Here is a 16,347-nt window from a genome sequence, read left to right on the forward strand (position 1 = left end):
CCTTTTTTCAGTGCCTGAGAGGTAGTTGTTCCAAGAGATGAAAAGTGCAAGGATTTACCAAGCAAGCATATTAGTTTCCCAAATGCTAACCGTTATGGCTAGAAGATTTCAAAGGCGAGGATGAGAAACAGTGTTAAGCATTAGCGTATGTGACAACCTTGTTCATGCTTACATGAGTTTTATACAAGAAAGTAGATGTGGGCAGAAGATGAAGGATGCATTCAAAATGTCTGGAACTGACAAATATTCCCATTGTGGGTTTTAGGAGAATCTGTAAAGCATGATTAGCTCATGGTTGGCATTGCTTCTCATTGTGTCAAAAATCATGGCATGGGGCTTAAATATTTTTTAGTATTACCAACAATCAAATTTAATGAGGCAAAAATATTCTTCATTAAAGAGCATTCTTGAAGTGTTCATAGTATTTGGAAGTATCTAGGTCTAGCCTCCTTTCCCCAAACACAGAGTATTTGGTTTTCATTGTTCTCCAAAGGACCTTCCTAGGCAGTTAACAGAAATAGGATTTTTCTATTAGATCCCTTATCAATGTTCTTGATTGATGAGCTCTGAGTTACATTTTTTCAGAGCTAGTTTGTGTGGCCAGGGAAAATGAAAAAAGAGATTTCTTAGTACTTTATATTCAGTCCCATACTATGTATCAGTCATTCTAGCAACTTTGCAAATAAAATGCATATTGTGTACTATACTACTTGTATGAATCAATGTAATAATATCTGGATCTTTCTAACATGGTGATTCATATACGACTTCTTTGGCTTTCCAGGGCAAACATCAATCCCTCCTCAAGAGGCTCCTATGCAACAGCTGCACCTACTCTACAGTTTTTTGAACATGTGCACTCACCTTCTTCTTCAGTCCTTCCTGGTTCCAGTGAAGAAGACAGCATTTCTCCACACCTCCTTCTCCCAGACAGCATCAGTCAGCTGGAGGAGTTTGGACGGCAAAAGAAGTGGCACAAGAAGCAGTATAAAAACCACCGCCAAAGACAGTTTAATGACTTATGGGTCCGAATAGAAGATGGGTAAGTTGAATTCACAGAGTCTTAGGTGATAGTTTTTACCTTTCCATATGGTACCTTTAGTGTCATGTAAATGTTGTAGAAATCGTTAATCAATAAGTTTTAAAAAAAGGGGTTGGAAGCTGTAGTGCACAACTGGAAGTTGCATTTGAAAAGCTGCCTGAGTTGGCAAAATAAAAGTGCAGAGAAAACAGGCCAGACATCAGTATTCAGCTTACTAGAACATTTATTATGACCTTCTTACCATGGCAAGATTCACACATATGGATGCTTTGTCTGTGTTCTCCTCCAAAGTGCTCATAGCCACTCAGGTTTCTAGGCCATAGTAATCCTGCAGTCATTAACCTCCATCTCATTAGCGGACCTATCTGGTACCAGTGTTGTTGTAAGGAACTAGGAGCAAAAAAGGTAAAGAGAAACAGACTTGTCCAGTTTTGGTATTATGTTTTTTCCATGTCGTTCCACAATATGAACAGAAGGCAAGCCAGCCACAGCGCATGTTTGAGATATGTTGGCAATGGATACTCACTCAAACATTAGCAACTATCAGTGTTACTTAGATATGATAGCTTTGCAGCTTAAGCATTAAAGATGTGCATGTTTGCAAGTGTGCCCACACTTGCAAGTATCACCCACATACCCGGTGATAAAGGAAGGCATATGCAATAAACTGCACTAATCATTTCAGTCCTTATAAATTATGCTGGAATTTCAGTCAGCTGGTTGCCTGCTTTGGAGACAATGCAGTGATATAATATAGATTATTGGAAGACACAATAAACTTTCTGTAATTTTGGGAGAAATGTGTGATATACATTTTAAAATTATAATAATAAATTTCCTTTAAAAAGTTCTGGAAAAGTAAATTTCTCTTAAAGGAGTGCAAATCCACTGTGTTTTTACATAGTATCAAAATGTAGTCCTTATCTTTATGAAAGAAGAAGCTTTTTTTTTTTTGGAAGATGCATAGCTGTTTTTCAAACAGACCAGGGATCTTTTCACAATACCCAGTTATAGTATTGTGATTCCATTTCAGCTTCTCTGGATCCAGCCTACAGAATCCTAGGATTTGTAGCCTAGTTTAATCTAAAAGTGTTTGGTTCACAGCAGGATATGGCCAAGTTGCTCCAATATTAGTAGTAATCTTTTGTTGTAGTGCTGACTGAAAATGTTGTGCTTTGGTTTTTATTTCAGCAAGAGGCAGAATCATATAGTGGTTTCAGTATTGGACTAGGACATCTTCACATGGCCCGTGGGGCAGCTTGTGGTGCCTCGTGTGCCCTCCGTCCTCCCCTCATCAAATGTGCTTTGGCACCCTTTCCCTCCCCCCATCAGATAGCAAAAAGGGCAGCAATGCGCATTGCCCAGCTGCCCTTTTCTCCATCACACAGGGAAACGGGGAGGAAAGTATGGGTAGCACCTTTGGAGCTACCCAAACTACACTTTCCTCGCTGGAGCTGTGGGGGAAGCACTTTTCAGTGCTTCCCCCAACTTTGAAAGGAAAGTGGATGGAGCCTGCCATGCATTGTTTGATGCCATGCATTGTGTGATGGCATAGGCCCCGTACTTGCCGCAAAGTAAAGTGGCACAATGGGGCAAAAATGTCCCATGTGAAGAGATGGCAGGACTTTAAGAAACTAGGATTCAAATCCTCCCCAGCCATAGAAACTCAGTGGTTTACCTTGAGCAAGTTATACTCTCTCAACCTCAGAAGAAATCAAAGACAACCCTGCTTTGAATAAACCTTGCCAAGAATATAATGATGCAAATGCAAGATATGCAAAATATTTTCTTTCATCACAAGAGGCCTTTAGATATGGTGTGACTTGAAATGCCCCCCCACCCACCCAAATACCATTACCTCTGAAGCAAGTTTGCAAAAAAAACAAAAAAAAAAACTCCCAACATTCTAGGATAATATTGCCATAAGTCAGAGTCAAATTCAAGGAACTGATGGCAACATAGCAAGTATAAAGATAATCTCCCATATTTCAAGTGCCCTTCCTCTCATCATAATTTTTATAACTTCAGCTTGTTGAAATAGTGTAATAAAACACCAGTTTTTGGCAACTATTGTATTTTTAATTTTAATTTATTTTGAATAAATAGCACGTTTGGATTCTGTTTTTTTAAGCATGAAAATTGTATTTGAAAGAAATAAAAACTCAATCCCTTTATCCCTGTCAAAGACACAAAACTGCAGGAGTGAAAAGTGTGTTGGGAAGAAGATTCTCAAGGTAGCCAAACTGCATTATGTAATCTTTTGAATAATCTTTAAATTATACTCACATGTATTTGTTCATCCTCATCTGGCAAGAAGCTTCAAGACATAAATCAGCTAAAAGAACAAAATCATATCCACCTCTTAGCTAGATCAGCATACCTTGACCAAACCCATGAGGCTGCATCTGTGCAAGTGGGCCAACATCTGCTCTTGGCAACCCTAGTTTCCGATAAATATGATGAATGTAGACAGGATGTGCAAGGAAAATAATGGCACAGCAGAACTTGACAGGTTCCGTGAGGAAGAAGTAAATCTCCCTGCTCATTGCCTTTGCCAACACATTCTCTTTCCTTGGATGGCTTTTGTTATACATAGCTTTTTTTAGATTAGTTGTCTGCTCAGAGTGTGGAAGGTATATTAGTTAAAGCTCCTGAACATGTTTTCCATGTTAATTAAAATTTCTGTCTTTGACATTTGTTAAAGTATTGCTGTATATATACTCATGTATAAGTCTAGAAATTTTAGTGAATAAATTTACCCCAAATGTTGGTGGACATATCCACAGGTCAATGTACCATAATTATAGTACATTAACTTCATCACAGAAGAAACCATCTCTGAGTGACAAAAGGTGAGAGCTTATTCCATCTCAGGACACCCTAAAAGAAGTGCATGCCCCCTCTGCTCTCTACACTGTCATGCTACTTCTAGCCATTTTGAATGCCCGGGGGTATAGAGGGAAATCATGGAAATGGCAGCCACTAAAGCTGAAATTGCACTTTTCATTCTCCACAGAATGACCCTCAATATATCCACGGGTCATATTAAAATCCATAGTTTGGACCCCAAAATCCACCCTCAACATATACACGACAATATAGAGTACTTCAGAAACAGTGTAATATGTAACCTTTAAAAATACTTTAAGAGAGAATCTAACAATAAGGTTCTGGATGTACTCAGTGATGACCCATAATCTAAGAAGGAAGGCTATCTAATTCTGCAGTGACAGGATGAGATGCTACCATTCTGCTCAGTTCATACACTGTCAGAGACTTCCCCAATTTTTTTGTCTTTACCTTTTACCCAAAATACCTTTTTGGTACATTTTTGAGATGTGTTCCTTTATTATGTTCTTTGCATGAAAGTTAATGCCTCATGAAAGTTAAAGCCCTGTCAGTGTCACAATCCCCTTTGAGGTTTTTACAAATATTGTATAACAGGGGTTATCAAACTTTTTCAGCTGTGGACCCCTTTTTAAAGGAAATTTTTCTTGTGGAGTCCCAACAAATGCTTATATATTATATACTAGCTGTATCCAGCCACGCGTTGCTGTGGCCCAGTCTAGTTAAATGGAAAAGAAAGAAAAGAAAAAGAGCTGGTTTCTAATATATGTAATTTAATAATGCTTGTGGGTATACAATATTTTTGTTGTTCCGTTGTCTGTGCATATATAGATAATGTCTGGTTTGGCGACTCTAGAATATGCAACATATAATTGTCTATGTGAGAAGCAATCCGTGTGTAGATCTGAACCACAGAATTCTAAAGATTGAGCATAAATTATGTAGTATAGCATGTGTTGCTTTGACATCCAGCAGATGGTGTTGTTTTTCCAAAAAAACAACAACATATTTTTACCAGTTACAGGTGTAACATATAATAGTCAGTATGTAAAAACATGAGAACATGTGCCTTTTCGAATGCCATATTGTGTCCAATTTTCAAAGTGATCAGTGAAGGATTTTGGGAGATTTGAGATTTTGAACAAAGAAGCAGTTTCATTTATATTTATATAAGAAGATTTTAAGTTGTAATGTTTTTGATTGTGAGCCACTTTGAGGCCCCTTCCACACAGCTGAATAAAATCCCACATTATCTGTTTTGAACTGGGTTATATGGCATTGTGGACTCTGAGCCCTCCCACATAGCCATGTAACCCAGAATATCAAGTCTGAAAAATCCAAAAAAAATCTGCTTTGAATTGAGATCAGGGCCGGCCCCACCATAGAGGCCACGTGACGCCGCCGCCTCGGGCGCCTCCCTCTTTCCAACCCTGGCCGTGCCTCCCACGCTGCGTGGGAGGTGGGGCCAGGGCGAATAGCATGGGAGGCGGGGCCAATCCTGGCCCCGCCTTCCACCCAGCGTGCTCTGGCCCTGCCTCCCACGCAGCGTGGGAGGCGGGGCCAGGGCACGCTGGGTGGGAGGCGGGGCCAGGGTGCAGGAGGCGGGGCCGGTGGGGGGCGCTTTTCAGCGCCCCCGCTTAATATTTAAATTTATCTCCGACCGGCCCTGATTGAGATATATGGCAGTATCGACTAAGATAACCCAGTTCAACGCAGATATTATGGAAGTTTCTGTCTTGATAATCTGGGGCCCCTTTCACACAGCTGTATAAAATCCACATTGAACTGGATTATATGTTAGTGTGGACTCGGATAATCCGGTTCAAAGTAGATATTGTGAATTATATGCATTGATATGCCAGGTTATATGGCTGTGTGGAAAGGCTCAGAGGATGAGAAAAAGCGGAATATAAATAAATAAATAAATGCTGAAGAATGACAAAAAAGAAATAACAAGTATCTATAACAAACTTTTAGAATGGTCCACAGAATTGGAGGAGGTTAAAAATTGTATGAGAAAATGGGCAAAAAACATTGGACGTCCGATCAAACTAACAGAATGGGAACAAATTTGGAACAAAAATTAAAATATACATATGCATCAGACCTAAAAGAAAACTGGCTTAAAATGTTTCACCAATGGTACATAACTCCTAAGAAGTTAGGAATAATGTACAAAAATTTCCAAAATAATTGCCAGAAATGTAAAATCCAGGTTGGCTCTTACTACCATACATGGTGGACCTGCAATAAAACTACAAAATTTTGGAAAATAATACATGCAGAAGCCCAAAAAATACTTTAAAAGACTTTCCCAATGAAAGCGGAATATTACCTACTGGGAATAACAGATACAGAAACAAACTTTAACTCAAATGATGAAATTTTATTTACTTATATAAATACAGTGGCAAGAATAACCTTTGCAAAACTTTGGAAAACACAGGAGATACCAACAAAGGAACAATGGCTGGAAAAAATGGAGGAAATACATGATATGGACAGATTAACATTTTTATTAAAGGAAAACAGAGGAAAGGGGATAAAAATTACAGACTAGAAACAATTTGAAGAATATAGCAAAAAGTGCAAAGAAGAAGAAGACAAAAGTGGGGACTCTAAATAAAAGGAATAGAACTGAAACCAGGACAATATTCAAACAGTATAAATAACCGAAATTAATCCGCGAAGAAGAGAATGGAAGACGAAGAAAACCCCCTCCCACTCCCCTTTATCCCCGAGGTGGCACTTTTCTTTCCTACTCTTACCTAGCCTTCCCTCCCTCCCCCCATCCACCCCACTTCCCCCTGACTAGGTGGGGGCCCCTCTAGCCCTTTTTAGACTCCCAAGTAATTCAGTACCCTCAATATAACCCTTCTTTTTGAAATATGTAGACACTTCAATAAAAAATAATTAAATAAATAAATTCTGTATGTGGCATTCAACCTTTGAACTGCCTCCTGATATTTTTTGGATGTCATTTCCCCGAAACCAGTGCAATTGAATTCAGGCAGTCGAAGTCCAAACGGCTTGGAACCCAGCAGAGGGTTTTCCATCCAGGAAGTCCTGGCTTCTGGGTCTCTGGCCCTGTAAGACTGAAGAGAGGGGGCGGGGCTCCATTGGATATACACAAGATATGCTCTCCTCCTGTAGTCATGGAGGAAGCGCCCCCGACTTTGGGAAGAAAGTGGGTGAGCCCTGCTGTGCATTGTGTGAGAAGCACACAGCAGGCCCAGTCCTTGCCATGAAGCAAAGCAGCAAAACGAGGCAAAAATGGCTCATGTGAAGAGGTGGTAGGACTTTGGAAAAGCCCGAATTCAGATTTCCATTTGACAGTCGGGTGATCTTGGGCAAATCAGACTCTCTCAACCTAAAAGGAAAGCAGTGGGAAGCCTCTCTGAAGAAATGTCTGAATAAGTCTTGTAAATAAAATCCTTTGAAAGGGTTGTCATAAGTCAAAGTTAACTTGAAGGCACATAACAACACTAAATCCTGTTATATGCCTCAATAAAGCAAAGACTGGATTAGTACAACATATGCTATTCGAAGCCTTTTCATATATTTCAAATGTCTACTTCCCCATATCCCCAGCATGCTTATGAGTATATATTATACTGTCTCAGATTCAGCCGATAATGGTTCTGGGGTCTCTTTTGAATGATCTGTTTAATGAAACTCTTTGTCATGATACAGATTTCTCTTAAAGAGCCACACACAATAAGTAAAGTTAACAGATGTTTATTAAATGATATTTTGAACTCAGAAACACTTAACTTCAGTGTTTCAACTAAAAGTAAATGTCTTTGCTCCAAGAAGAGGCGAAAAGCAAGAACAGAAAAATAACCCGGATTATCTAGCTTGATAATCCGGTTCAAATGCAACCAAAACGTTCACTAGAAGTAGCGCCATGCTATGCTGTGGTGCAGAGAGTTAAGGAAGAGCAAAACGCTCACAAATGATGAGTGCAAACGATACCATTGTCAAAAGCCAAGCCAAGTTCAAAAGCCAAAAGAGGAGCCAGAAACGCCAAGCCAGGAGCAAACACTGTCATCGTCAGGAGCCAGACCGGATTCAGGAGCCAGAGGAAGCCAGAAACACCAAACCCAAAACGCCAAGCTGGAATCGCCAAGCCAGGAGCAAACGCTGTCGTCAGGAGCCAAACTGGATTCAGGAGCCAAGGGAGCCAGGAACGCCAAGCCAGAAACACCAAGTCAGGAACGCCAAAGCAGAAACAAACATTGTCGTCAGGAGTCAGTCTGGATTCAGGAACACGAAGCTATACAGCCAGGACCCAAGGAGAACAGGCAGTGACAAAGCAATGTCCCAAAAAGACACTTTGCCTTTTGCAAGGGACCTTCACCTTCAATTCCACTTTTAATTTACACCTCAGAGTCCGATGATGATGAGGCCTCCGCCCTGACATCATTATCCACAGCTGATCTTGATCTCATATGTGAACCTCGCCCCTCAGCCCTCCAAGTAAGTATATCCCGGATCTTCTTTCTTTCCCTTTCCTCATCTGACTCCTGCTCCCGAGTTGACCTCTTAGTTCCTCTACTTTCTATTAACCCATCATCTTCCAGCATTGACTCTTCTTCACTAGAAAACCCTTCAAACGTTTCATCCTCAGAAGGAGCCATAAGTATTTCCCGAATCCGCTTTACTTGCTGTTCCTCATCAAACACCTGCTCAACATTATCCCTTTTCCTCCTACTAGCAGTTTTACCAGTAGTACCAGAACTGCCCCTTGGCGCAACTACAACACTCTTTGTCTAGTAAGAATCATCTAATTGGTTCATTTTTAAATTGTCAAACATTGGTTGTGATATTTGTCTTTAGGAGAGTGCTTCCTGTGTTAAAAGATTGCTGAGCTGTGCACTGATTCATTCGTGATCATATATAGGTCAGGGGTGTACCACTGTCAGGGGTTGGGAGGACTATACAGAACAATACTAGTCACTTTATTAATGTTATTGCTTTTGAATGTGTGTGTTATAGGGCATTATTTATTGTATGGGCCCATATTTTAATTAGTTGTAAGGTAGTCTACAATATCTCTGGGGTTTAAACTGTCAGAAGCAGGATATGAAGATGAATGAATGACTAGAGGCTGTTAAATCTCTTTGTAAAATAGGGTTTTGTGCCCTACTAGAACCAAAGAGCTTATGTGTATATTATTTCAAATGTTTCTGGTCATTAACATCCACATGCAGAAAGTAATAGCAAGCCCACTGGTAGCCATTCATCCTTACCAGTGCTTTTTTCATCAACGGGTGACATTCAGTGCAGCCAGAAAATTCTTCTCTATCTTTCATGCTTTGGATTAAATCTGTGCATGATCATCTTCCAATTATGAACAACAATTACCAAGATCAATAAAAAAAAAGACTGGCAATTTTATACAGGATAGGGTTTGGTGAGATTTTAAATTCATAATTTGTGTTGTGTCATTCCATTCCTTGCATGCATTACATTAATTTGATGTTTTTGTTTTAAACTTGGATATTGTCTTGGAGTAGAAAAAATATTTGAATAAACAAAGGGTAGGGTAAGCTGTGGACTCCCTCTGCCATTTAGTCCCCTTAGGCTTATTTGGCAAAGAAAGGGAAAATATTTTCACCTCAGGGAGCTCTGCTCCACCTTCACTGTCATTTTTTATTAATCATTTTTACTGTCCCATTCCTTTTTAAAGCTTGTTGTTTTAGTTTCTATGACAAGACTTATCTCCTTGATTTGCTGGTCATTTTTCTTTAACTCTAGTGTGTTGTATTGTATTTTAATTATTTTTAAAATTAGATTTGCATTATGTTTCCTTCCACATTGGGGGTTTAATGCTAGCTTGAACTGTAAAGATTTATAGTCAAACTAGTTGTGCCTGGCCACACGTTGCTGTGGCTTATGGGAATCATTTGTTGGCCAGGTAGAAGAGCAGCGAATAGCCTTGCAGCCTCAAAGCCTGGCTGTTTTCTTCTTATGTGAGTCCTTGTTTGGTGAGCTGGAATACGATGGAATAGGCTTGCTGCTTGGAAGGCTGGGTACTTGCATTCTAGGAGAAGTATTACTACTACTACTACTACTACTACTACTACTACCCTGGCTGGATTAAATAAATTTTGCACTTATTTCTCTGTTTGCTTCTATGGAAATAAGCTGAGGGCAAAAGGGAAAATAGGAGAAGGAGATAGAAACTGGGACAATTTAAAAGCCACTGCAAAGATGGAATGATAAGAAGACAGGATCATCCCTGTCAAATTGGGACAGTTGCATTGGCCATGAAATCACTATCGCCGCCTGTTTTTCTGTGAGGGGTTTTTTTTTTTTACTGATCTACAAGAATGCTAGAAGGAAGAAGCTTTGCAAGCACTTGTAGTGTTCCATCTCAAAAATAATCTGCACTTGACCCCATATCTATTGATCACCTCAGAAGAAGAGGTAGCTTTTGTATATGATCTGTGCACATGTTTACCAATACAGACGGGTTTTAGGGAACAACTTCATAAAAGATGCTGAAGTGGGAGCTTTTAATTCTAAATAGGAGCCACTTCATTTATTTTTATAGATCCCACAGCTTTCACTTGCCAAATGTTCCTTGAGAAAAGGTTTGAAACCTCTAACAATGACTCTTTATGAGTTAGCACCTGGTTGGGGCATGTAGGCACCTTCTGGTAGAGGGTAGCCCACTTTCTATCAAATACACAAAGAAAGAAGGAAACCCATTTCAAGCAAGGCTAATGTGCCTAATATACATGGGTCATAAAACTTGATTTAAGAAGATGTTTAATACATAATTATCCACAAGTTTTTTTGTTGTCTATAATGATTAAACATTAGGTTCTGTTCTTGCCTTGAACTTTCCATTGTGGAATTGTTCTGCATCCCATTTATCTTTGTAGTTAGGTAGAGATGAATTGTTTGTTTGTTTCAAAAGTATGTGATCATGCCTCAGAGGAGACTGAGATAAAGAGTTCTGGTGAATGCTAAGAACCATACAGCTGAAAGGGCATCATTTTGCATTACGCTCAACAACCTGTAATGAATTTTGTAGAGTGACAGCCCATTTCCCACTTTAATTCTTGAAACCTGCTAATTTTACACATGAAACATATTATGAGATGGTCTGACTATGATTTTAAACTTAATCAGCTACCAATTTAACTTCCTATACGTGGGGTGAGCCAGCTAGTTTCTTAGGTCACTGCTATTGACTATGGGGTAAAAGGTTTTTTTAAAAAAACCATTGGAACTTGAGCAGAAAAGGGGAAGGACAGGAAGTTGAGATTGCATTGCCGGGACATTCATCCTCTCTCGACTTGGATACACAATTTGGTAATTCCTCTTTCTCTGCCTCCTCTTCCTCCTCTTCTTCCTTCTATGATCATTATTAATATTATTGCTTCCAGTAATGGGATTCCAGTAACAGGAGTAACCACTACATCACACTGGGACAATGTGCCCCTTTGCAGCACTTTGGGGACAGGGCCTACCAAACGCCATCACATGAGGCTTGGCAGGCCCTGCTCCATTGACCCTCCAAGTGCCAAGGAAGTGTCGCAAGATGCTTCCTTGACTGCTACGGAGAGGTAAGTGTTTTTGGGGTAGCTCCAATTGAACTACTCTCATCTTTGGGCCCTTTCCCCAATCTGATACAGACAGGATGCCAACATGCTTTATTCCATGGTCCCCATCTGATGAGGGAAGGAGGGAGAGTGTGCGGGTATCGGGGTTGGGGGGGGGGATGTGAAGAGGTTGTAAGTCAGTTTACTAATCGTTAAGATGAGTACGGATTAAAAATGTTCAAAAATCAGTAAAAATAAACAAAAGTTATTAAAATATAATCTGTAGAGTTAAAACCATTTGACAAGATTTATTTAAAAGGCAATGTAATCTATAAGTTAAAACCATTTAAAACAAGAGAATTTTAAAAATCAATGAAACAGTAGAGTATTAGAAGCCCATCAGAGTCAATTCATAAAAGCCTGATGGAATAAACAAGTTTTGATTTGGAGTAGAAGGAGAGTAAAGAGGCAGATATCCCAGTCTCACTAGAGGAGGAAGTAAATCGAAAGTGTGGGAGCAGCCTGTGAGAAAGTCTCTCCCTTGTTCCCACCATGGAAAGGTGATGAAAGAGGTGAAAACCTCTCCACTTGGACCCAAGCCATATAGGTCTTTATATATCATACCCAGCAATTTTGAGTTGTATTCTTCATAGCTGGAGTATCATATGGTACAAGGTATAGTTGCATCTACGCTTAATTAGGAATTTCCATTTGTACCAAAAAAGAAACTCTGGTCTATCTTCCTGATGGATCCTTATAGCCTTTTAGAATGCAGTTGATTAGCCAGCCAAATTAAAATGAAAACAAGCTGCAATGAATTTGAACAGGCCTTGAAGATCCCTCCATTATTTCATAATGAGGAAGAACACACAATCTATGGCAGACTGCAACAGTTTGCTTTTGTCTGAGCATAGTGAGAAGGGTAAGATTCAGCCCCCTCTGTTTCTCTTACTGAGTTAACTGAGTGAAAATTAGTTTTGCACTTGTTTCTCAATTTGTACAAATTGAAGTAAGCTGAGGACAATGGAAAAATGGGAGAATAAGAGAAAAACTGGAAAAAATGGAGCTGAAAAAGTGGAACAACAGGGGACTAACTAATAACTATGATTATCCCCGCCAAATTAGGACTGTTGGAGGGAAGTAGATTGGAGAGGAAATTGAGCATCTTACCACATTAAGCCCAGGGTTGTTGTCATTGTTGTTTTTGCCTTCATGTCAACTATGACTTACAGCAGCCCTACCCTAAGATTTTCATGGCAATATTTTTTCAGACATTTATTCAGAAAAAGTTTGCCATTGCATTATTTTGTGGCTTAGTGTTTGACTTGCTCAAGAACAGCCAGTGTGTCTCTAGGGGCTGAGCTGGAATTTGAACCCATGTCAAAGTCTCTGCCTGAACCAATTCATTAAATTCTGCTCAGAATTTTGCAAGTGATGGAAGGATCTTCATGGCCTGCTCCAAATCATTGCAGCTTGTTTTAGTTTTCATTTCCAGTCATCATTTAGCTGGGTAATCAATTGATCACTTTCGTCTTCATATTGATTGATTGGTTTTGAAATGTTCAGTGTCTTTATATTGCAAAAGTAATGTAACTGTTGCACCCCAAGGCAGTGTGAGCACTAGAAACCAGACAGAGACCAATAATCATATAATATCTTTATTAAAAATTATAAATTTAGGAATGAATGAGTGGAAAGGATGAATGGGTAATAGTCCTTTGTAAAAAGGTATGAATTAGTCCAAAGAGTTGAAGAGAAGTGTCCAATATTATTGTCCAAAGTCCAGAAACCAGAACACACTCAAAACTGTTGGAAAGTTCTTGAGCGGGGAACAACAAGGAAGCAAGACTGAATAACAAAGTTCAAAGTCACTAAGAAGTCTTTGAAATCAAGGCAGGAACGAGACGAAGCTGAAACCAAACTTGATTCAGGAACAAGGCAAGAAAGTGGATTTACTCCAGTCTACTCGGGAGTCGCGGCTCGGCTTGGCTGCCAGGAACAGGAAACTTGACTTGGTAGAATTAGGAGCTAGAGTCGGTGAACTGTTCTCAGGGAATAGCTACATTGACACCGCAAAGTGTTCACAGTGCAAGACACTTTTATGGAACTTAGATCTGATCACAACGAAGGGAAGCCGAACTCCCCAGAGGTTCCCAAGGGAATCTTCTATCCATTATCCCCTCGAGATGCCAAGCGGTTACTCCTTCGGAGCCCTTGTTTTTCTGATCTCTGGACATGCAGAAACTCCCTTGTGTTGAAGGACACATTCTCTGGGGAACTCAGAACATCTGGTTCAGCTATGGGAGTAATATTTCCAGTTTCTCTCCCAATTAAGGACTCATCCGAGCTATCAACAGCCGGCAGCTGTAATTGGAAGGAGCTCTGCAGACTAGGTAAAAAGTCAGAACAAGCTTCATCCTGGTCAAAGTTCATTTCTGAATCAGGTTCAGAAACCAAAGGTGGCTGGGATATGACACTAGCTTTTGCACATCTAAATGATTCCAGAATTTCACCCCCTGACATTAGCATGTAGATATTTATGAGACAATATCACCACCCAAAATGTGTGACAGTTATGGAATTCATTCTTCCTTTGATGTCTGTGAAGAGCTGGCAAAATAAATGACACACAGAGAAATTCTTGTCTCTGAAGGGGAGGCTGTGTCGACTGTGGTGGTAAGTCATGATATAAAATTATGAAGGGATGTTTCCAAAATATTAGAAAAGCATCAAAGCATTTCTGAGGTAGTGGGGAGAAAGGCAAAAGGAAGACTTAAAGTTGTCATCTCCTGCCTGTGGACCACACAGACACTTCATGAGAATTCATGCAGTTTTTCAGCTACATAACCTTGAACGGTTATAGTAATTTTGAAGTCCTTTTTTAAAAAGCAGTGATATATTGTTTCCTGACAGACTGGTTTTAATAAGGATGATTTTTTTGTTGTTTCCAAATCAGAAAGGACTCTCACATCTTTAAATCATTAGGTTGAGGATGGAGAACTCATTTGGAGAGCAAGCTTCAAAGGTTATTGGATTTTACAAGGCTTTCACCCCTCTGCAGTTGTCTGAATTAACCTAATTCTTGTTCTTATTCTCAGTGGACACCATATTTCAAATATGGGGAATTCTCCAGAGATGTTTCTGCCACTTCACAATGTAACTGAAATAGGCAAAGAACATGGGCCTTTTTAAAAAAAAAAAACATGATTGTTAGATTATAAAAACAAATGTCCAAGTTTTCAGCAGTAGATGAAGACAGGCCTAGTCATTCTCCATGTTAAGATTATTGATTATGTGGTGGCAATTTTTTTTTGTGGGGCTTTGTAGATTATTTAAGACAAGGTTGGAAAGTTAAAAGAACAGGCAAGGATGCAGTTAGGTTGTCTGCTTTAATAGCTAAATCTAGAATGGTTCAAACAGAGACAACATTGAAAGAACAACTACTGGCAAATTTTTAGGGCTATTAACAAAGCACAATGGGAAATGATAAAACTCTACAAAAGCTATAATGTTTAAGTGCGACCTTAGAAATGAAGACACATGAACTATTATTATTATTATTTTAAAAAATGTTATTTATATCCTGCCCTATTTCCTTGAGGGGACTCTGAGAGGTTAACAACAAATATAGTGTTCCCTCACTACTTCGCGGTTCGCTTTTTGCGGATTCGCTGTTCTGCGGTTTTTCAATAAACTCTAAAATAATATTATAAATCATAAAAAATTACAATTTACAGCCTAAAGAAGGGAGGAAGGAGAAGCCGAAGGGAGAGAAAAGGAGCTCAAGCGGCAATGAGAGGAGAAGGAGGCGATATATCAACACACAATTAGTTGATAAAGACTTAAAATAGTGTATAACTACATGTGTGTGTGTGTGTGTGTGTTCTGACCATTTCTGCTTTAAGGTAAACAGCAAAACTAAACAACCAAAACACATGAAATTACATGGTCATCTGGACTGTGTTTAGACATCAAAAAACAAAAACCATTCAATTGGGAAGTCACTCAAAACACCCAAAAAACAAATACTGCTCTCTGTGCATGTGTGGTGGAGCTCCCACCCTTGGAATACCTACGTCACTGACAAGCAGCAGCGCGTGCATCCCAACCGAACTTTTAAAACCATTACTGCACTGGCCAGGGCAGGTGGATTGCGTAATGTGAGGGAGGAGGACATTAGGCCTACTCAACCACATCAGGAAAGTCCTCCAGAGTGTGGAGGTGAATGAGGCAGAGGAAAAAAGGGTGAAGGGAAGCTTTCCCCTTTTCCTGCTTTTAAAAAAATATTTACTTTTAATTCAGACAGGGACTTCTCTCACAAAATGGGCCCTCCTCCCCCTTCAGCGGCTCTTCCACCCAAAAAGGGCAGAGCGAGAATGCTGGCGGGAGGACAAAAGAGCCAGGAGGGAATAAGCCCCTAACATCTTATAAACAACAAGGACAATATACATACTAATCAGGGAAAATACTTCCAACATTCTGAAAACAGGGAAACTCCAAACAGGACACACCCAGGGACAGCTAACACCTCCCAACACAGAATTCCCCCAGGCAGAAAGCAGCCACTCTATCAAGCCCATTATATGCTAACCAAGGTGACACAATGCGGCATTCATTCTTGTGTCCAACAGACAGGAGTTCATTCTCCCACACTGGACAAACTGTATTCCACAAGTATACAAACAACACTTGCCAGTCTGGTTCCTAGCAGAGGAAATCCATTGAAAAACAACAAAAACTCGCTCCCACTATTACAACACTCTTACTCACTCTGGAAAAATAATACAAAACAAAATCATGTATAAAAACAAGACAACAAATAAAGGGGACCATCAGAAAACAAGGGAATTCCACAAATAAAACAATTAGGGCCAGCTAACACCTCCATACAAAGGATTCCCC

The 16,347-nt window shown here is 39.7% G+C and overlaps 1 protein-coding gene across 1 annotated transcript in view; it reads left to right on the forward strand.

Annotated features, from left to right (window-relative positions):
• trabd2b (TraB domain containing 2B) overlaps positions 1 to 16,347 on the forward strand; it is a 424,563-nt gene that overhangs the window by 396,515 nt on the left and 11,701 nt on the right. Inside the window, exon 6 of the mRNA XM_008116345.3 lies at positions 785 to 1,042. Within this exon, the coding sequence (XP_008114552.1) occupies positions 785 to 1,042 (258 nt within the window). The remainder of the gene's footprint in view (positions 1 to 784; positions 1,043 to 16,347) is intronic.

This window comes from Anolis carolinensis, chromosome 4, assembly GCF_035594765.1.
Source record: "Anolis carolinensis isolate JA03-04 chromosome 4, rAnoCar3.1.pri, whole genome shotgun sequence".
Lineage (NCBI taxonomy): Eukaryota > Metazoa > Chordata > Lepidosauria > Squamata > Dactyloidae > Anolis > Anolis carolinensis.